Source organism: Borostomias antarcticus (assembly GCF_949987555.1).
Source record: "Borostomias antarcticus genome assembly, chromosome: 2".
Taxonomy (NCBI): Eukaryota; Metazoa; Chordata; class Actinopteri; order Stomiiformes; family Stomiidae; genus Borostomias; species Borostomias antarcticus.
In genome coordinates this window covers 27,520,611-27,544,431 of record NC_140235.1, presented here as the reverse complement: position 1 = coordinate 27,544,431, position 23,821 = coordinate 27,520,611, and the positions used below count along the sequence as shown (strand labels likewise).

Genomic DNA, 23,821 nt, shown 5'->3' with positions numbered 1-23,821 from the left:
TTTAGATCGTAATAGCACAAATATTTGATTAACTTTAATATTTGTGGGATAATAATAATTTACATACAGCCCTTCAATCCCATCAATGGAACCATACTACTAATTTGTTCACAGACAAAGCAGGTCCTTTGTTCAATCAAATGCCTCCATTTACATTACGACTGAAAAAAAGCAGATAAATTATTACAATAGTAAGGTCTGTTCTTGTGCAAGGTTCCCCTATGAGATACACGATGAATGCTTGTCAGAGAGGCTCTGGGACTATGGTCTTTACACAAGGCACTAACCAAATAGGCTCCTTTAGAAAGGAAAGAAAGATTTATTAGGATTAACTTCAAGAGTCCCATCAATTATGCATGCATCCTAAATTACCTATCAGGCGTAGCCTTCGAGCTTTGAGACACTACTTCGACACACAGAAGCAAGAGAACTGCCAATAGGGAAAAAAAAAAAAGACAATCCATCAGCAATTGAGATCAGTCAGCAAGAGCTTACACAACTGAAGGAACTTGTCATCTTGCTAAAACGGTAAAGCAGTTCAAGCATACAAACATACATCTGAACTCTCTCTTGAGATTTGTTCACTATTCACCTAGTAACAGACTGGATGACTTTTGGAATCTCTTGGGGAAAGATCCCCCTTTCAGCCTTGGGGATACTACGCAAATGTTCTGTGCTCATCATACCAATATCTACTGTTTTTTTGTGTCTGATTTATTTCTGCTTTTATTCTTCACAGGGATCAATAAACAATCAAGGGTTGGACTACAATGCCTGAGTTGGTGACGTTGCATTCCAGTGTTCATCCAAGCTCATTACCTTAACTCATTAGTCATTCAGAACAATCCCTGAGTGATTGGATACCATGATAACCAATCAGCTCTTGCTTCTCCTAATGCTCTCCTTCCTCTGGCCAAGTTCGGCCCTGTCTTTTGCACCTGGAAATACTGGGAATGTGTTTGGAACAACCCCGGAGGATGATGGGAGGATACTCCACCGTTCCAAACGAGGATGGATGTGGAATCAGTTTTTTCTTCTGGAGGAGTACACAGGAAACGACCATCAGTATGTTGGCAAGGTAATGTTTCAATTAACTGCTTTTTGATTGTATGTATGTGGTACTGTACATTACTGGCGCACAAGAACTGCAGACCTGGGCCTACACTGGGGATTGAAATGGGTTTGCGGATAGTTTTAAAATTGCCATTCATCATTCATCTAACTCATGTGTAAGACAGGGTTCTTGTCCCCATCCTTGTGTGTGTGGGGGGGGGGGGGCTTCTTCTGACAAAGAGAGCTGACTGTCTGAATCAAGTAAGCAAAACTACAGCAATGTACTCATACAGACAGACATTTCTTTCAGAAAAAGTTGTTCTGCAGGTGGGTCATAGAAGAACTGGCCCCTTTCATTAATTTTTTCAGGGATTGCTGGTCTGGCTCTAGCTCTGGAGTAGATCATATTAAAAAAAAAAAATATTCCATTGTGTCATGCAGAAGCCTGGAAATGTTGCCCATGTACATAATGTTGATGAACCATGGTGTTTCCATATGGGCCACTGTGCTAATAAGAATTGTGAATTTCACAGGGCAACATCTGGTATATAGGTACTGTAGTGAATGCCAAAATGTATTTAACACATTATACATGCTAGAAAGTAATTGCTGAAAACATCTTGGAAGTCTGTGAACTACCCATGGTATCCATGGTTTCAGCTCCTTCATGCCCCCAGTGTTTACAGGAAGATAACACTACTCATTTGCATACAATTTTGATTATTTGACCTAATTTGATATATCGGCTGGGTGGTTTCTGGTGTGTGAGAAACTCAGAACACATTTATCAGTCACGTTAAGCCATAGCGTGGTACTTACTCAACTCATCTATAAAATGACTTCCTTATCCACACAAGTTAGCAAAAGCAACGTAATCACTGATCCAGTCAGTGCTTATACTTCTGCTCTTTAACGACCAAGCTCCTCCTCACTGAAGCTTGTGTTCTTCAATGTCCTGATAAGAATCACAAAAGAGGAAATCTTTTTCCAGGGCTTTAAACCCTCCGGATCATAGGAGCTCCTATCAAGTCGCCAGTGCTACAACAACACACAGAGAACGCAGAGGTTATCCTGAGGGGGGAGGGGGGGGGGGTGAGGTGACTGCCGACAGACAATTTACTCTGAGGAAGCTGCCTTTCATCTCACACCTCCTTGGGAGTAAACAAGTGTCATGTGCAGAGTTGAGTAGGGAGATATGACAACTAGCTTGGCAGGAAGCATCATGCTGAGGTATTGAAGAGAATACAACACCTTTAAGAGATGAGTGAGCGAGATGGGATGGGGGCAATAAATCAATCAAACAGGTGAAATCCCCCTCATTGTCTTGCACAATGAGGCAACAAAGCAACCCTGACTATACACTCAGTGGCTACTGCATGCTGGCTTTCTTCCTGGCTCTATGATGGTCTCTGGCACACAAGTTCTCTGGCATGACAGCAATCACATTCACTGGCTCTCTACACACCCTGTGTCCAATATTGCTCACTATTAAAGTGCCAGAAAGACATGAGGCCGCAATAAATAACAGAAGTGGGGGGTGGTGGTGAAAGGGTTCCCACGTGGTGCTTTATAGAGGAAGCAGTGGCGATCCGTATCACCCATTCCATCAGTTTCACTCTGGAGTTCTTTGTGTGACGAGTGCTGAAAAGCCCGGGCCGTCAGAGAGGCACTTACAGGCCCAGCACGAAGCCATCAAAGACCTTGATGGTCTTCCTCGTAAAGAACCTTTAATGGCTTTCGTGGGAGCGCTGTGGGCGGGTCTGTTTATTTCACGTTCAATCAAGGCTCCCTACAACCCACATGCAATGTCGCTCTCTGACATGAACTTTATGTCTGAATCACAGTCCCCAATAGATGGTTGAGGACTGTGATCCACTTGTACGCTATTGTTTTTTGGTTTGTTTCCATAGAAACGACAGTATACAGCTTTGATGTAAATAAAAAAACATATACTGTATATATATAAATAATAATAATAATAATAAAAAATTTGAGCACCAGCATCTATTAAAGCAAATTAAATGAATAAAAAAACATTCCGTGGACCCTAACATACCTGCTTAATAATTTCAGGTTGCTGGAGGTCTTTAGTACAGTATCTGAGGTGCTGCTTACTGTACATGTGGCAATCTAACCAACCCTGAAGGCCAGCAGTTGCTGATTCATTATCACCATTAAAGTGCCATTAATAAATGTAAGTATTCATTAAGCCAGAGCCTTGTGGAGCCCTTCTTTGGTCACAATGCAATGCAAAGAGAACTCGTTGGAGTCTGGGGTTTCTTTAACAGAGAACTGGCTTTCATAGTGTTCCATTCAAGGTACTGAAATGAAGAAAATCCCATTAACCTCTTGGTAGCCTGTGATACAATTCAGTGCTTCTGTAAACAAAACATGCCACCATGGCATTTACTGACGTGACCTAACAAATCTATTCCATCGGCACAAACCTGATAAGAAATACGTGTGACTTGCATGTGGCGATTCATTGGTGCTTAGAAACTGGTCATTCATAAATCATCAAATAAATCTAGTCATGTGTCCATACGGTTCTTGGTTCAATCCTCTAAATGTCAGCAGTTGCATTGCCATTGATAGTTTGTTCTGTAGCAACTTTTGTCTTGCATGCAAAACAGTGTTAATTTTGACAGCAAATTATGATTTTGTTTTAGTCATAGTCTTTTGACTAAAATGCCATTTAGTTTTAGTCATATTTTAGTCATCTGACTTGTTTAAGTTTTAGTCTAGTTTTAGTTGACTAAATATCCTTACGATTTTAGTCGACAAAATCTACCATTTAGACAACTCAAATTTAACAGGCTAGTTCAATCAATCAATCAAGTTGGATTTATATAGCGCCCTTCATGAAACCCAGAGCGCTTTACAGAGTCCAGTATTCATTCAGACAGTCATACCGGTGGTGGTAAGATACATCTGTAGCCACAGCTGCCCTGGGGCAGACTGACAGAAGCGTGGCTGCTTCTGTCAGACAGTTTCATAATGAAGCATTCCTCTCCCCCAGTCTGATGCTAACTGTGTTTGTGCCTGATATATCAAGCTATAACATTATCATGTCAGCACTAGTTGGCTAGTCAGACTAGCTAACATCAGGCACAGGCTAGCTAACGTCACACCAGAGGAGAGGGGCTATGGCGGCGCCAGGTAGCTAACTGTTCATGTCTTATCCATCTAGCTAGTCTAACATTAGACAGCAGCAGTAGTTGCTTAGCTAGCTTACCCAGACTAGCTAACGCTAGATACCCCCGCCAGCCGCCACAACCATAGCCCCACTTGTTGCTACACAGTGTAACGTTAGCTAACTTGTGCCTAACATTAGCTAGCCACTAACGTTAGCGTTGCAATAATCAGACACTTACGTTCTCCCCCGCCACAAACCTACGTGAAACACTGGTTTCTTTTAGCTTGTATTGTATTTGAAGTATTTCAGAAACACACCAGCTTGGGTTAAGCTAATACAGTAACGTTAGCCGGGGGTGGGGGGGTGCTTACCTTCTCGTGAATTTCGGGATGACTGTTCTCCAAATGTCGCTTTAAGTTTGTTGTATTTTTGCCAGTCATTTTCACCCCACAAGGTTTACAAATGGTTTTGTTTTCCTTTGCATCAAATATGAAGTTTATCCAGATGTCTGCTCTCCTCTTTCTCCCGGTGTGTGCGAACGTTGACAAAGACATTTCTGAACTGTGGTCATTTACTGAACAGTTCAGGCGCAGCAGTCGTATGCTGTTAGTTGACTTCCCGCCGGCCGGTGTAGCAACGGTACTATTCAAATGTAGGCTACACACAACAGGCTACCTGTAGGTTGCATCCAACTCGTTCTATTAATACATCCATGATCCAACTGCGCACATCCCGAACCTCGATATTCTGATTTGAACTTTTCCCATACGTCCCTCCATAACCATTTTAGTCTAGTTTTTATTTGTTGACGAAAATGTGAATAAATATAGTCATAGTTTTTGTCATCATACATTCATTTTTATTTAGTTATCGTCTCGTGACGATAACCCCCAAAATGTCGTTGACGAATAGTTTTCGTCATAGTTCTCGTCAACGAAATTAACACTGATGCAAAATAGCAAACAACACAGAGGCATATGACAACCTGTACAATAGCATTGGTTGTTGGTAAGATGGTTCCATCCATGCCAAGTGTGCGTGTCCTCTTGTGTAGGCTACACATTCTGTCTTCACTATTAAATAGAAGACAGAAGACAGAAAGTGAAACAGAACAGGAGGAAGAGAGTCAGACAGAGAGAGAGAGAGAGAGAGAGAAAGAGAGACCATAATTATTCTGCTCAATTTTCCTATCTCTTCTCTGCAGCACTAAGCAATGCTCACCACAGACCTGACAAGAATTAGCAATTATTTTGTTGCTTTACTGACTATTCCTCTGTTTGTGCAAGGGGATTTGACTCGCTAAAGACTCCTCTGTCAAAGGCTGCATTTGTGCTGCAAGATCTTAAAAAAGAAGAGTCACCAAACCGTTAAGAGACACTGTTTCACAGGCCAACTCATGCTCATGCATGCTCAATACAAATGTATTTCATTTTGGAGATAACATATTATAACAGGGCGGCTGTGGCTCAGTGATAGAGCGGGTCGTCCAATGATCGTAGGGTTGCCGGTTTGAATCCCGCCTCCTCCTGTCCATATGTCGAAGTGTCCTTGGGCATGACACTGAACCCCAAATTGCTCCCAATGAGCAGGTTAGCCTTGCATAGCATGTGCCGCCATTGGTGTGTGAATGTGTGTGTGAATGGGTGAATGAGACGCCATTGTAAAGCGCTTTGGATAAAAGCGCTATATAAAAGTGTCATCCTTTTACCATTTATAAAGACAACAATAATAAACAATGGGACTCATTCACCAATATCTTCGTAATTTCTGTTCTTAAATTTCTTCCTAAGAACATTTCTAAAGAAAGCTAAACGGTTGTGCGCAGATGTCACTTGAATTAATGAATACCGGTCATCCACACCCTTGACTCACCAACTTTTCAATAGCATAATGGTTAAGGCAGGCGGTGTTGTGTCAGGTGCATTGGCAAGTCAGAGGACTTCAGGTCGAATCCAAGTAGGCTTCCTCCTACGAGGAATTTGTCTTTGTGCATGACAATAAACATAGTGAGACAGGACAATGCAAAATAGATTGATGAAGTGATATAATAAAATACACGATATAGCCTACAGTCTATAAAAATGTAGGCTATAAAATACACAGAAAGTCTGTCAAGCATGCCCAAACTAAAATCTAGGGTGGAGCACTGGACTCCCATTGTTATAGTGTCAGAATGAGATGATAGCCTACTGCAGGGGTTCTCAACCTTTCGTAACTTAAGGCCCACTTTTGATTGTTAACACAATTCTGAGGATCACCTTCCCAAATACATGAGTTAAAACAATGGTGGTCCGTCACTTTTCTCATCTGAGGGCGGGAGAAAGTTTGCATCCGAGGGAACGTTCGCTAGCAAGCTATGTTAGCTGAACACATTCAGATGTGATTGGCGTGGTGATATTCAAACATAACTGGTCATTGAAATTATGCATTTTAATGTGAAATGTTGTGAATATTAACATTTTAACATATGTGAATGCTTGAGTACATTTAGATAGAACAATGACTAGCTTTGTAAATTACCAAACATTATTTCTTTTTTTATAACCATTTGGCAGTAGGCTACCACTGGCTCCGCGGCCCACGTGATGGCGCTCTGCGGACCACCAGTGGGCCACGGACCACAAGTGGGCCATGGTTTAGAATGGCTTGGACCAGGCACATTGGATATTTTAGGCGGAAATTGGAAAGAAATTGATTGGAAAGACAGCAATCTTTCTTTTGTAATGAAAACAATTATTAAATGTTTTTAGAAATGATACAAATAGTATTGCATTGCAATCCTATAATGTTATACAACTGTAGATTTGAAGTAAACACAATCACAAATGATTTTAAATGATCATGCCTTTCGCATGAATATGTCTATACTCCTGTAGACAACTTAAGACTGCCCTTCCGTGTTCTGTTCTTAGTTCCCACATGTGAGAACATTGGTGAATGCCAGAATCTTCTTGGAAAAGGTGTAAGGGGAGTTTAAGAAGAAATGCTTCTTAGGAAATTCTTAAATTTATTCGTGAATGAGACCCAATATTCCTGCCAGTTTCAGACATAAACAAAAATTGTTTATAATGTTCCTAGATCATTTGAATGTTTATGTGGATCTCTGTAAGCTGTGTTCCTGCGTGTGATGCGGACACCGTAATGAGTCTAGCTATAACTGTCTTTGCTTAAAACAATTGCAGCTTCTCTTAAATTCATGGAGCCAAGGGAACAGACTGTTTACCCAATAGATTGTGAGCTGACCATAAGCAACCCCCCCCCCCCCCAATTATTAACACTGGTATTTAATGCCGGTTTATGTGTGTTTATTTCTTAATTCAATAATTCAACTATTTAAATCCCATTCCCCGGTGTTCTCTGAGGACTGTCAAACTCTAATTAGTCAGAGAACCTGTCAGTATGGACAAACGTATGGAGTTGCCCTCAACAGCTTGTCTTTGTGTTTTATGCTGTCAGTTCAGTCTTTACGGGATTAACAACCAAGCAGTAATCAGAGGACCCTGTTGTGCTAATGGAGAAACGCTTCAAGGAAAACAATGTGTAGGCTGGCTCTATAATAAATATATTCAATTACATTTGCCTAGTGGTCATCCGTAGTCAGCATGAAAATATGGGTTTTGAGGCGTATTTATGGCATATCAGGCTCAAGACTCAAGCTCTGTTTATTGCCATGTACGTGGTTCACACTACTAGGAATTCGACTAGGGTTAAGTACTTTCTGCTTTATCAAATGGCTAACTCTTGCATCATCTGGCCAATGATATTACAGAATGTGTGAATTGTAGGAATTGCATAGTGACCAATTCATGGGGGGGGGGGACTTGATTTTGTCAAAACATACTGTAGTTTGAGCCAGCAGGGTGTCAGTTTGAACTCTAGGCTATACATATTTTCTTTCCAAGTTGTGGATCTCAGTTTTTTAAATTATGGAAAATAATTACTTTTCTCTCAGCACTACATTGACATAAGCAAGTATTCGGCATACTCTTATACACATTATGTCTGTAACTCCCTATCATTTAAAGGAGTAGTAAAGGGAAAATGCATGTTTAGCCCTGTTTTAAGGTTACTTATGATCATATACAATGGTTCAGATCAAAACGTTGACAAAACTAGCACTTTTGAGAAAGTCTGATAATTGCTCTACCACCGTTTTGGTCATACAATGGATGTGGATGGGCACCTTGAAAAATCTTTCAAAAACATGTTAAACTCTCGATTTCAAAGACAATAAGCTCACCGAGGGGGTAATTGGTGTCCGTCCTGACATCGAATTTGCCGCAAAGTATGAATCCTGTAGGGTTTTATTGATCATTTTATGAAATCCATTGACTTGTATTGACGTGACCGTTGTAGATGTGTAGATCAATCCGCAGAGGGGATTCAGGAAGCAGAACTACTTACGGTAGCTATTGTTATTGTTTATGTTGCTTAGGCTACCTAGTTTAGAAGTTTACAAGTTTACACAAGTATGTGCTGCGATTAAATAGTTCTATGCTAAATATTTAAAAAAAGCCCTTCCAGATGAACTAGAATCTTAGCCTACTTAATGGCAAATTATATGTCAGAACGCCAACTAACACCTCGGTGAGTTTCTTGTCTTTGAAATCGAGAGTTTAACATGTTTTTGAAAGATTTTTCAAGATGGCCACCCACATCTATTGTATGACCAAAACGGTGATAGAGCAATTATCAGACTTTCACAAAAGTGCTAGTTTTGTCAACGTTTTGATCTGAACCATTGTATATGATCATAAGTAACCTTAAAACAGGGATAAACATGCATTTTCCCTTTACTACTCCTTTAAAAAGAGAGAGCATGAGATGTGAATCTAAATAAATCACCTGACTGACACCCACTTCCAGTACAATAATTAACTCAAAGCAATTATCTGTCTGGGTAGGTATCTGTGCTCCCTTTGTTCTCATGCAAATGCCTGATAGAAAGAAAAAAGTTGAGACAAATGAGACGACGGAAAGGTAAAAGTCATCCATATGTCATTGGAATTTGACGAATTGGGGGTGGCAAGAATGCGCTGTGTATGCAATTTACAGTGCTGTATGTGACCCAGGTTCAAGCTGGTGGTTCCCAGAGTGGATATCACCAAAGTAGAGTTGTTGTCTTCTTTTTTTCTTTTTTTTCTCACTAAACCTAACCCTAACAACTCAGAAGTGCATGCCTTACCCTAACCCCAGTGGTGTAATGGTGACTGAAGAAGTAGGCTACAGGAGGTATACTTCAATAGTGAATCTGTTGAAATTGCAGGTTCTAGATTGAAGGGGGGAAAAAGATGTATACTGTACCTCCATTGACTACCCTACTGCCTAACACTCACTCTCGCCTGTCTAAGCTCGGACAGAAAGAAATGTGCATATGGGAATTGCATTTCCAATTGTACCATTATATATGTCATCCTGTATCACCCTGTCACCCTGTTATATCTCACTTTGACCATGCTACAGAGAGCACTGTTTAGCAGTGCGATCTTCAGAACATATCCCAATAAAAACAACACCAGCTACTACTTGTGATGACAAATAAAGCATAACTCAGTAAGTTTACAGTCCATCTGTGATGGGCTGTAAAGAGAATGGCTGATCTTTTGTTTTCATATTGAGCTGTGAGAGATGCTGAAGGTTTCAATTTATGTGACTGTATTTCATTGTACACAGGCCTGCATTCAATTGCATAAAAGTGAATGAGTCAGATAATTAAAACCTCTGTTATACAAATGGGCATAGCCACCCATACAGAAGACCTGATGTTGACTGTACAATGGTAACGTCATCAGTGGTAACATCATGCATAATGCACCATGAGCATAATGGCCATGCAGGTTTATACCAAGACAGCAGAGATAGAGATAGTCTTCCTACCGTGTTATCTGATGCTTGATAGTGGTATTTTGAAAATAGCCATGGCACTTTGACCTGTTCATACCCACTGCTTCACTACAGCTATAACAAATCCAAGAATTATTATGTGTTATCCTTCAGAAATTCTTCACCCTATGTAATTATTTTGATTAGACAGGACACATCTTGCTGAAATAATAGACACTTAAGCTTTAACAATCAGTGGGAGAAGCATTGCAATCAGTTTGGGGGAAGGACTTGCTTTTTGAAGCCCATTCACGGTTCATGTTGCTAAGAAACAGGTGGAATTAAATAATGCAGGTTTTGTGTAAAATGGTAATATGGGCATAGGCGCATGCAGCTGAGGGTAGCTACAACTGCACCCAATAACATCACACAGCCACAATATCCTTCTATTTTGTTTCCTTGTTCTGTTACACAAACCAATCACGGTGATGGAATGACAGTTTTAAATAAATTATTGTCTATTGACCGTTTGGAGATTTAAAGACCTAAGATTTGTATAAAAAAAGCATGCCCTTAGCTTTGACTCACCTAACCTACATTATGGTGTGTCAGTTTGCCTGTTGGTAGATCCATTACTAATAAAGTCTCTCCAATCCACAGCTTCACTCTAACATGGACAAAGGGGATGGGAGTGTGAAGTACATTCTCACTGGAGACGGGGCAGGTTCCCTATTTCTGATTGACGAGAAGTCAGGGGACATCCACGCCACCAAGAAGCTGGACAGGGAGGAGAAGGCCATGTACACACTTAATGCCAAGGTCGTGGACAGAATCACAAACACTGAACTGGAGCCCGATACTGAATTTAACATAAAAATTCACGACATCAATGACAATGAGCCAAAGTTTGCAAAGGAAATCTACTTTGCCAGTGTTCCTGAAATGTCTGATGTTGGTGAGTAGAAGCTGTTTTAACCTCCACCCCGTCAGTGTTTTTCGGTGCCTTCTGTTTGTTTATTTGTTTGTTTGTTTGTTCATTAATTAGTTCATCAGCAGGATTACACAAAAAAACTACCAGACCGATTTCCATGAAACTCGGTGGAGGGGTGTTGCATGAGCCAAGGAAAAAAACATTATGGATCCCAATCACATTTTTTTTTAAACTTTTGTCATTAATATAGAAATTGTAGTGATATGAGTTTTTAATACTTCTGACCGAGCACCATAGGTCAAGAATACCTCTCCTGAAAGCTACACGTTTAATTTCAAATTAGTAATTGGATGATTTTAATAGAAGACACCACCATACGCTGAAATCACTGAGTTGCTACAGTACAAATAGTCATACTTGATGAACCCACATTTCTTCAGTTTAGATTAGAAACATCAACAAGATAGGGTATTTGGCCCTGTTATATTATGCACCAAAGTGCCATCTGGTGTTTATTGATATTGTGAGATAGGCCATTTGGTGGATCCGCAAATATTTTTTCACTTTCGTCAACATCGAGATTGAGAGATGTCCTTCTCTGGACTAGAAAAGCCCACTTCACAACAACCGTACATGCTGACGACATGCATCATGTGTGGTGGGCTGCACTCACCATGTGCCCTTTTCTAGTTCTATATCTGGATCCAAACGAGAAGAAGACATTTACTTATCAACATACTGTATAATGCTGTTTGTAAAGTGGTTGTCTCGTCAGACAAACTAGATTGAAGCAAATCAAAGTATGTAAAGGTTTAAATTTGTATCCCTTTCTGCTTTGCCCATTTCAATAGCACAAGGACTATGGATTTAACAATAGGCTTGAAATCAGGCAACTTGAAATGAATCAATAATTATGCACTCACTAATGGATTAAATGATTAATTAATTAATATGTATCACAATGATTAACCAACATAACATCACAATCCCATACTTATCATATCACACGATGCTAATGGGTAAAATTGGTCTATGCACACATTCAGCATGCGCATTGAGCAATTCCACTGCATCTGTACCTGCACAGGGGTATGGCGATATGCGGAGGGTGCCCACTCAGTGCCATCCGAGTTATTTCACTCCTGGGTCCGACCTTGTGAATCTACTTGATTCCTGTGTCCACGTGGATGGTGCTTGTCTACACGGTGAATAGCTAGCTAGCTACAATAGTAAGAACAGCTAGTTAGCTAGTAAGAATGCTAGAGAGCTAGCTTGTTTTGCTCTATGTTGTGTCCCACATCTGGGTTTTCCCACCCTCGAAAGTACTTAAAGCCTATATACCGTTTTCGCACGAGACTATACCCTTCTTGAATCACGTGACTATCTCAGCGCAAATCAAGTGACATACTGTACGTATGAATGCACACCATACACTGCTGAATGAAAACGTGTCATTTTACACGTATCCACTGTGTGACTAGTCTGAATTAACAAAGGCATCAACGGTAATTTTGGCATCATAACAAATAGCATATTTCATATTTTCTCCAAGAATCTCAGTGCACAATGCAGAAAGAAATATTCATAGTGTCAATGGTATTGTTGCTAACCTCAACAAGTCATCTATTATTGTTAAATAATCCTACATTATACAATGGGATTGATTTCCGCCTACTTTGTATTTTGTGCACACCAGCTCACCATCATTACAATGTAAAGAACAGTAGTCCATTCCACAAACTGCTATGCAATATGTGCCTGTATGCCTAACTTGTCATGTAGAAACTGCAGTATGTGCTGCCTTGCATATTTAAATAGCTCATTCATTTATTAATCCATCCATCTAACTGCTCAAGTTTTACAGTCAAAAGTGGGTTTTCTCATGTGTGAGGGTAGCAGCTGCAGATGTAAATCGGCTAAATAGTCACTGCCAAAAGACAGGCCATGGTCACCAATACTTTTTAACGCACGAGTAACAAACTGCCCATGTGTTCGTAACGTGCAAATTGTCTAATCAAAGCATTCAACCGTGAAGGGTCAGCAGCTCCTTTTTATGTTATCATTGCAGGGAGTAACCGTGACAGATGTTCTGGCTCTCATTAGTATGCTTGAAGACAGTCAGACCTGGGCAGGACACTGCCAAGGTCTCCAGAATGCCAAGGACACTTATTGGGTAGCTGCACAGGCAGTATCTGGCTAAAGCACACCAGACACAACTCAATTCCATTAAATTCCATTTACAATACTAGTAACAGACCCCTCAGTTATGGAAATTATATATGTATGTATATGTATTTGTATCCACAGCCTGTCCCCCATATCATTAGTTTTTTGTGTGTTTTTGTGGAGGACATTTTGACCTAGATGTGAGCTACTCCAGTGAAATTGTACATTATCCTATTGTACATTGTACAATTGGCTGTGTATCGAAATAAAACTGAATAGGCTAGCCCTAACCCTTATCTTTCTGAGTTGATGCAATCACATAATTTATTGTACAGATGGATCACTACTGGAGTTATCAGAAGAGCAGCTTCTGTTGAAATACTGCATGTGCTTTGTAAAGCATTGTTGCTTCTCCTGCTCCTCCACAGGTACATATGTTGTACAAGTCACTGCCACAGATGCTGATGATCAAACCTACGGAAACAGTGCCAAGCTGGTGTATAGCATTCTGCAAGGTCAACCTTATTTCTCTGTGGATTCTGACAATGGTAAGCTATCGCCAGCATTTAGGCATGCAAACACCTCCAAAGTACCACAAATCCACCCCATTCACTCCCCAAACAGAAGCCCAACAGTGCTGAGTATAGTGGGTTTGTTCAATAAATGAGTAAAATGAATGTTTGAAGAAAAAAAAATCTGTATTTCTGAGTTGGTGAGGGACACATGTTTGTCTTTTGGCTTAAATATTGATTTGAGATGTTCAAATGATTTGGTACCATTGACAGAATAAGACCACCTTTGTGATAGTTCACACTTCTTTCCCAGAAACCGCTGTTCTAACCATAAAATTGTATCTTTTATATTCAGGCACCATTCGGACAGCCCTACCTGGCATGGACAGGGAGGTGAAGGAGAACTACCAGGTTGTGATCCAGGCCAAAGATATGGCCGGCCAAATGGGTGGGCTGTCAGGGACCACCACAGTCAGCATCACTCTCTCTGATGTCAACGACAGCCCTCCACGCTTTGCTAACCGTGAGACTCGATTCTGATCTCTTTGAATGATAAGTACAGACAAAGTTGTGGGTCCAACTCCCACTTGGTTAGTTAACTTACATTCACTGACACTACTGTAAGTTGCTTTGGATAATGACCTATATCAGCATTATTTTACTGTACTATACAGCCAGTAACTAAAGCAGTGAGATGCGGCTTGAATTTCACCAGAGAAATAAACACATTGGTATGCATCAGGTAAGAGCATCAAGGCAACTGTACTGAGAGATAGTAGTAATCCTTTTGGGAACTCCCAAAATGAGTGTCAGAACAAATTGGAGGCCTTGTTTAAAAAATATCACGTAAAAACTGCACCAGCTCATTGAAGCAGAAATTTTCTCAAACAATACATCAGACAGCATAGCTTCCCCACGGAGGTGAATCAGCAGTTGAATAAAACAAGATACACTTAAAAACACTCAAATACAGCACCCCATGGTCCAAAAATCCCAGAATCAATTAAGTGTTGTCATTTATTCATTGTTATTGTTGTTGTTTTTTGTCCGTCTCCTCAGACACATTTCGTCTCACCACCCTGGAGTCGGTTGAAATCGGCGGAGCCATAGGTCGGATCAAAGCTGAAGATGCAGACATGGGTCAGAATGCTGAGATGGAATACAGCATCGTTGGCGGAGACGGGCACGACATGTTTCATATTATCACTGATCAAGCTACACAGGAGGGCATAATCATAGTTAAAAAGGTAGACATCTTTTTTGGCTCTCTAGATTCATCAGATTCCTTGCTTTGATCACTCCACCATGACTATCATCATATAATCCTACTGTTCTTGATGAACGGTTATTATATATCATTATACCACGTTTTGTATCATTATACCCGTAAAGTAAAAGTGTCTTAATTATTTTCAATGTCAAGAGCTCCTTATTACTTTGAGTTTCGGCAAAGTCTCAGAGACTATTGAAATCCAGGTTTAGCTTCTCTGCTCCATGCCAGGTTAGTCTTTTCAAAACCTGAGCCAATTATGCAAATATTGTAGCTGTTGTGAATAATGTACAGTTCAAGGGTGTTGTTAGGCCCGATGCACAGCGGAGGGCCGGGAAACCCTTGAACTGTACATTATTCACAACAAAGTACTGCCTCGAGTACCTTATTGCTTTTATAATACAGGTTGCCAGCGAAAGTATAAATAGTAAACAAAGACAATGACTGCCTTTCAGCACAAAACCGTTTTTAATGTTTTGTATCGCATTTCAGTAACGTCAGAGAAAATAGTCCCCGGTGTGGCTGTTGCTATGCAACAGACATAAACAAAGGGCGCGTCTCCTGTCTAAGTGATTTTAGCTACAGAACCTGCCGGGGCAGTCCGAAAACATCTTGACACATTTTCAAACAGGCTTTATTTTGATAAACAGATCACATATTCGGAATCTACATGGTAACTTTGTGTAGGAAGGAAATTATTACAAAGTTGATAAACTAACACTCAGTCCGAGAGATTGAATTAAAAGTCTGTTATATTTGGAATGCTGACAGTGTAACAGGCGCATTAATTTCTAACTGAGATGAGGCTCTAGCGAGATTCTACAGGACTTTATGCTATATACAGTACACCCTGTGACTCGCTCTCAACCAATCACAATGCTTGATTTAATCTACCTGTATTATAAAACCCGATAATGCAGCATTGGAAGTAGTCTGGAGCTCTCTTTAGTTCTCTCACAGAGGTTCTGAAGATATCAGGATCCTTCTTCCTTTGGCTTCTTCCTTTGGAACTATCTTGAAATTATACATATAAAGACTGAAAGTTGACTTGATCCTCCAAGAGCAGAACTCTTGCAACATATTGTAGTAAAGATTGTATATTAATATAAACTAATAGTTTATCTCCACATTTCCTTCACGCGTCAGCAACTGGATTACGAAACCAAGAGGATGTACGTGTTCAAGGTGGAGGTGAGGAACACCTATCTGGACTCTCGCTTCGTCCATGGTCTGCGCTTCAAAGACGACGCCACAGTGAGGCTGACGGTGGAGGATGTGGATGAACCGCCGGTGTTCAGCAGGACTCCTTACATCCTTGATGTGCACGAGGACACAGCGGCCGGCAGTGTCGTCGGCGTTGTGTCCGCCAGGGACCCGGATGCCGACAACAACCCTGTCAAGTGAGTAAGGACGTGTCCTCTTACACAATGTTTTTTTCAATATGGTCACTGGACGATGTATTGAAATAAGTTTGCTCAGAAACACAATTTTCAATGTACTGTATGGTTAGATATGCAGTTGAGTGAATAGCAACGGTTGGGGTAAGTGGAATAAAAAACACTACTTGGGTGGTTTCCATTTTGGCCCCCAACTCCTTTTGTACTCCTGACATGTCACAAGATATGTCACGGCATGTCACGACATGTGACGACGTGTCACGACATAATTCCAATATGTCACTTACGTACTGTAGATGACCTAAATATTTCTGTCCTTTCATCTGACATATCACTACAATTGTGAGAAGTGTGTATGATTCCTCCCTGGACTTGGGGGGGTGAAGTGTACCCTTTGTCTTGTGCTACAAAAAGAGTATGTGAGGCTAATACCACATTGACGCCCAGAGATAAGGAAGCAAATGAGAGACATTTATTTCTTGGCTAATTATTGAGAGACTTTCTCCTGGCGATGAAGGTGGATGCTATGTTGTGATCGGGGAAATTAGAATGTTTAATGATCTAAACCAATTGCTCCGGGACTAATCGTTATGATAAAGAAATCGGTGACAACAACAGGTTAGCTCTCAGTGGCACTGTCTATGTACATTCTGTGTATGTCTGTGTATCCACTTATCAAGGTTTTTGGGTGGAAATGTGTCCGCTTGGCTAAATCGAATCCATCAGTGTAGCAGTGTGTCAGTGCCAGGAAGGAAGAAAAGCAAATTATTCATGGTGTCCCTCTTTGTGATTTCCCAGTGGAAGATGGCGGCACTGTGAAGGGAATACAGACACTGTTTATTTCCCAGAATTATGTAAGCCTGGCGCGCTGCGGCAAGAAGTCAAAGTGAAAGGAGCCTAATTTGCTCTGTCAATTCACACAACTCTGCCCTGCGATTACACACATATGGCGCCTGTCTGTCTCCAGCATGGAGATATATCAGTCTCTGCCCATTCCGCTTGCAGTATTGTGTTACATAAATGTCAGTGGAATATGTAAGTTGACAATGATAAATGAGGGGACAGTAAGAAGGATGCATGACACAGAAAGCAAAGGAAAGATGCATGCTTTTAGAACCACTTTTGAGAGTAAACAAATGTAATTCTTCCTGTATTGTCTTCCATTTTAATGATATCAGCAACAGTTCCTGGAGACAGAACAGTAAGACATGGAGGGAAGACACTTGGTCTTTTCAAAAAAGTGCTGCCTGTATTGTTCCTTCGCTATGGTATTACAGATATGTAAAATGCTTCAAATTGATGATGACATGGTAACCTACACAATTATGTGCTTTATTTCACTTTGCAGATATTCTATAGACCGCCATACGGATCTGGAGAGACTATTCAACATTGATTCTGTTAATGGCACCATCACAACTTTGAAAGGACTGGATAGAGAAATGTCCAAATGGCATAATATCTCTGTTGTTGCCACTGAAATTAGTAAGTTAAGCACCCCTGGTTGTATTTCTGATTTTTTGATGTCTTTATGTATTTGGACATATCAACTAGATCATGTCTGTGTACCAACATGTGTTCAACATCTTTGTTCAGATAATCCTCGTCAGACCACGCGAGTACCAGTATTCATCAAGGTCCTAGACGTGAATGACAACGCACCTGAATTTGCTAAGTCTTTTGACACATTAATCTGTGAGAATATCAAGTCAGGACAGGTAAATCATATACCTATTAATTTACACAAATATCATTGAGACATGCAGTCTAATTCCATAGTATGATACTGGATGGTACATTTCTAGAGCACTTACAATGCTGTTACAGTATTATAAGTGTTAGTTCTCATTTTTAGATGCTATAGTCTATAGTATAATTTTAATATGCATATTTATGATGCTTGTTACCTACAGGTTATTCAGATGATAAGTGCCGTGGACTCTGATGAACCCCTTGTTGGACATAAGTTTGCTTTCAGTCTAAGCAGCCCTAACCCCAACTTTACAATTGTTGACAAAGAAGGTAAACCACCCCATATCACAGTATTTTTCCACTCATCTGAATTAGAATGAATAGTTAGAATTTGGAAAATATTCTCAATGCTGAGGAAAATAGTTTTGGTTTCATATGAAATTTGGAGTATTTCACAGAACACTTGCTTTCAGTAAACATGTTTTTTTATGTAACTTATTTAGATGTTCCGGTACCATTTTTACCTTCCTGATACGGATTCCGATCCCTGAACCTTGTGTATCGGCCAATACCGAATACCGACACAAGCGCATTACCTATATATATGTTTCTTAACTCTTACCCTTCTTTTGACCCAGAAATATGTGTGTTGCAAAGTATTAAATTAAAAATATAAATTGACACTATTGAGCTCTAAAGTGTCAAAATGTCATTCAGTAGAACTGTCCCGGTAAAAAAAAAAATGACAAAAGTAATATTAAAATGTAGAAATGCATCCTAAAAATATAAATGAACACAAATGGCATAATTGGGTTAGTATTTGCAATATATAGAAAAATGGGCTGCATACTGTATCTAAATCGTAGTCCCAACTTTTGCACTTCATCAATGGCATTCAGTATAACAAAGGTAAAAAGTTATTTTAAAGCATATCACATGATGGTAATCATGCGACAGTGTTTGATATCTCAAAGAAGAACCCTTGAAGACCCTCTATCAATGTCATGAGGTGAGAAAATCTCTCTAAAATATCTGATGATTTCACCTTTTCACCTTCTAGTAACCTTTGGAACAAAAATGCATGTCCTTCAGTACAACACAGAAAGCATACTTTTAATGTTAATATTTTATAAAAATCCATATTAAAAATGAAAGGTAAGGATAATTTTTATAGGTCAAGGTCATTACTTTATATAGGTGGCCCAGGAACTGCCTGTTAAATATGTTTACTTTACATAGGAAATCTGTCATTCAGTATCACGCTTTAGTCCTTCAGCACAAGAGTTTAATGTATGCTGAATGACAGTAGCTTTGTGATGCCACATTTTCACTAGTTTACAACATTTAATCATGCAATTCATATTTACTTGTTATATGAATACTATGATATCGTCATTTTAAACCATTTTACAGTATTTCAAGGCAAATTAAATGTATAGGGCTACTGTAGCTAGATAGCCACCATTGTCTCATAAGGAAAGGGCTGCATGGCAGATGCAGATTCAGTTTCTAGTGAGGAAAGACTAGATAGCCAGAAGAAAAGAAGGATTTTAAAAGTTTCAATCTTTTATTTAATGAATCAATGAAGGAATGAATAGTTAATTCATTCATTCAATGATTCATTCATTCATTTTTGGAAATCAGTATAGATACCCAGCCCTAGTATTGATGTGTTGCATAACTTAATTAACGTAATTAAGGTTACAGCAAAAAAAATAAAAATAAATTTGTAACATTATCCGAATTGATATTGAATCAAATCGAATCAAATTGAATCGTGATAATCAATTCTGCACCTTGTGAATCAGAATCGATTCTTGAAATCCGTATTGATACCCAGCCCTAATATATATATATATATATATATATATATATATATATATATATACATATATACACAAATATACATATATATACACACACACACACACACTATATTAAGTTTATTATTTTTAACAGCTGTATACTACTAACCCCATGTGATATGATTACTATCACTGTACAATGATCTATTGTCGCCATTTTACTGGTGGGATCTTCCGCTGGTGCCCCACGTGTTGTTGTATGCCTGTGGAGCATAATGACATTACGTGGTATCAGATTGGTCGTAGACTGTGCGCTTGCTGATGCCCAATCCAGCATTTTAGGCAGTATCAGAGGCATTTACAATACTGGTATCGGAACAATTCTACTTATTTGTACTAATAATTATTGTAACCTAGTTCTTATTAGAATAACATCAGTTGGCTAGGACAGTGACTGCAAGATGATGTCAGTGATTTATAGTATAGATGAAAAAGTTGTTTTCTTAGCAATGCAGATGCAATTTAGTCAATCAATCAATCAATCAATCAATCAATATCCTTTATTTAACCAAGTAAAAAACTAATTGAGATTAAAAACCTCTTTTCCAAGAGCGACCTGGCCAAAAATGTCAGCATAAAAACATGGTTACAACAAAACACACAAACAGTTAAACTACAGTCAGGCACACAATAGTAAGATTACATGACAGGGCAATCATGGGAGCCAAGAGAGCTCATTTCTCTGTCCTTTAAAACTGACTTGAATTTCCCCAAAGTTATGAGATCTGAGAGTTTTAAGTCCTTCTGCACATCGTTCCAGGTAGCGGGGGCAGAAAATGTAAAGGCCTTTTTACCCAGTCAACAGCATTTACCAACTCAATTACAATCTCCCTTTCTAAACTGTCTCAGACAACACGGCGGCCATCTTGACACGCAGGGGAGGGTTCCGGCGCCGTGAGATGAGTGAGTACTACCTGCCTGTGGTCATCTCTGACAGCCACTACCCCATCCAGAGCAGCACCAGCACATTGATCGTGAGCATTTGCGCCTGCGACAGCAAAGGCAACAAGCAGTCGTGCAACTCGGAGGTGCTACCATTCTCTGACGGCCTCACCACCGGAGCCCTGGTGGCCATCTTGCTCTGCGTCATCATCCTACTGAGTGAGTAGCAATTCTAAATGTAATGGTGATCCTGGGTCTCTGTAGATTCAGACAGCACAGCCGTCAAAACGCACCAGTTTGAGAGCCTACTGTATGTACTGTACTTTCAAGATATTATCATTATAAAGGCATTTCAACCAGTAACCAAAATACTTTGATCCAAATGGTAACAGTGAGTTATTGGATTGTGCAATATGCGGATATGACTCCAACATGCAACATCAGATTAGAATAGGTTAGAAAAGGTTTGTCAAGAGCCTCATCCGCCTGAGTGAAGATCATCAAAAGGATCATCATCATTGCACACACACACGCAAACACACACTATATTACGTTTATTATTTTTAACAGCTATACTACTATCATCATTGTCCTCCGTCTGTTGGAAGGTGACTGATAATCTACACCCCCCCCCCCCCCCTTCCCCACCGAGGGGGTGAGTTTGGGCTGAGCTGGTGGTGTAGAAGGGACAGGTGGTCAAAAAGACTCACAGGTCTTTTTAAATGGTCACCCATGCAACGGGTTAGCTAGGGTGAGTGATAGCATCGGGATCTCAATTGGTGGTTGAACTAGTGTGAACTCCCATTACAATTTTCCGGACTGGTTAGAGCTAAGATGTATTGAGCTGTTCTGGACGCTTTAGTGAATGCGACTGGAGTGGCAAAGATTCCAAATCACCATGCATCAGAAATGTCCTCCGCCTTGAACGGTCTTCACAAAATCACCATGAGCACGATCATTATGGCTGTTCTTTGTTCTATTCCTTTTATCATCCGAGTTCTTCAAGTATCAAAATGAGACCAAGATGAAAATAGGATCACTAGACATTACTTAAGGTCTTGCATGAATACCGTGTACCCCCCGCTCCCCTGAAAATGGTGCAGTGGATGAAAGCTGCTTTTATTAGTGGATAAATTCACTTGACAGAAAGGTCTTTGTGTGTTTCCCAGCTAAAGTAGGTCGAATGCTATTTCCTGACATTCTAAAGCACCACTTTAGCCCCCTTTGTGAGCTAATGCAGTGTGTAAAAGTGCACGGTGCAAAACAGCATGGGTGCATTTCATATTTCCCCATAAAAAGCTAAAAATATGTTAGTGCTTATGTTCAAGGAGGTATCAATAAGTAATGGTTTACATCAGTCGCTGAACCCTCCAGGCCCAAGCATGACATCACTCCCACCTGATCGTCCTCTAGAAGCTTATTTTGCATGGTGATGTATTCCATTATACTGTATTGCGGACGTCTAATATTCTACTAATGGTGATGGAGATGGACATTGTGTGTGTGTGTGTGTGTATGTGTGTGCATTCACACAATGTACAAACCTTACCACAGCATCCTGCAGTGTGTGTGCTCTCTCCCTGGCATGTGCATTTGTTTCTTGATTTCCATTTGGCTTGAATCATGCTCACACCCTATCTAAGACACTCATCCCTCACTGGTAAATTAAGTATTAACATCCTTACCCCCACTCCCTCCCCTCCAGCCAGCTAGTTCTTCTTCAAAGTCCCCTTTCAGTTGTCTGCCATGGGAGAGATCTGCTCGTACAGTTTGGAAGTACTGAAGGTTGAACCCCACGCTCGCCTCTTGAGCGAAATATCATGACATCTGCTCATTATCCCGACGCTTTTCTCGCTTGAACCCCTCTGACAGACTGTCTCATTCACCTCCGCTCGCCTCCGACAGGCGGGCGCTGAGCTGGAACGGCTCCACGCCGCTCCTCTCCTCCTCCCTCCTCCTTCTCCTCGCAGCGGTGCTCCGCGCCATGCCTTAACTACGGTACCGGTCGGTCAAATAACGGTGGCGCCAAGCTCCTTTTTAAAGAGTCTCTGCAGAGAACTATGTAATTAACACCTGTGTGGGAGGCAGGTTGAGCAGTACATCAGCTCCTGCTGACAGGGGGGGGGGGGGGGGGATAGCCACTACCCTTACCCAGTCACACCGCAGGCACTCTCTGGATGTGAACTGATTAAAAAGACAAAAAGACAAGTCTGGACCAAAAAGAAAATCAAGATGATGAGATATTTAATCATGTTGTACAAGGGTGTGTAGTGGAACTTTAAAACTGGCATTTTCAAATGGTGTCGATTTTTGTGCAGTGAATGTGACGTTAAATAGAATGAAGTTTTTTTTGTTCTTCCCTTTTTCTCTCAGCTGAGTCTTTAATAAGTGATGGATGCCTGAGGCAGTGCCGAGGTCTTATCACTGACATCAAGTCTGTCTCGTCACTTTTCTTTCCCTCCCCTGTGCTCCTTAATGCATGACACATGTTTCAGACCGTACTTCTATCTTGCCTTATAGTGAGCCCAGCCTCCTTTCTCTCTACCCTACCCCCCCCCCCCCCCTCCCCTTCTCTCTCTCTCTCTCTCTGCTTGTCTCTGTAGTGATCGTGGTGCTGTTCGCCTCCCTGAGGAGGCAGAGGAAGAAGGGGCCTCTGATCATCTCCAAAGAGGACGTGAGAGACAACGTTGTCAGCTACAACGACGAGGGGGGCGGAGAGGAGGACACCCAGGCCTTCGACATCGGCACGCTGCGCAACCCAGAGGTGATAGACGCTAACAAGCTGCGCAGGGACATCATCCCCGAGATGCTTTTTCCCTTTCGGAGGACGTCACCTATAAAAGATAACACGGACGTGAGAGATTTCATTAACGGGAGGCTCCAGGAGAACGACTCGGATCCCACAGCGCCCCCTTACGACTCCCTGGCCACGTACGCGTACGAAGGCAGCGGGTCACTGGCCGAGTCCCTCAGCTCCCTGGAGTCGTCAGCCACCGAGGGTGACCAGGAGTACGATTACCTCAGCAACTGGGGGCCGCCGTTCAAAAAATTGGCTGAGATGTACATAGGCAAGGACTCGTTGAGAGAGACTTAG

General features: G+C 40.8%; 1 protein-coding gene across 2 annotated transcripts; it reads left to right on the top strand.

The window, feature by feature from the left end:
- Positions 1-865: 865 nt before the first annotated feature.
- LOC311324015 (cadherin-10-like) lies at positions 866-23,821 on the top strand (the record flags this gene model as incomplete). 2 transcript variants are annotated; one of them, XM_084456377.1, is made up of 11 exons in its annotated part: positions 866-1,078; positions 10,673-10,967; positions 13,538-13,657; positions 13,977-14,144; positions 14,681-14,868; positions 16,038-16,291; positions 17,637-17,773; positions 17,885-18,006; positions 18,202-18,310; positions 20,695-20,946; positions 23,331-23,821. In XM_084456377.1, the coding sequence occupies 11 exons, from the start codon at positions 866-868 to the stop codon at positions 23,819-23,821; spliced, it is 2,349 nt and encodes a 782-aa protein (XP_084312503.1). The 2 variants fall into 2 exon arrangements, with proteins under 2 accessions (XP_084312503.1, XP_084312502.1); XM_084456376.1 differs by having other exon boundaries at positions 17,637-18,006.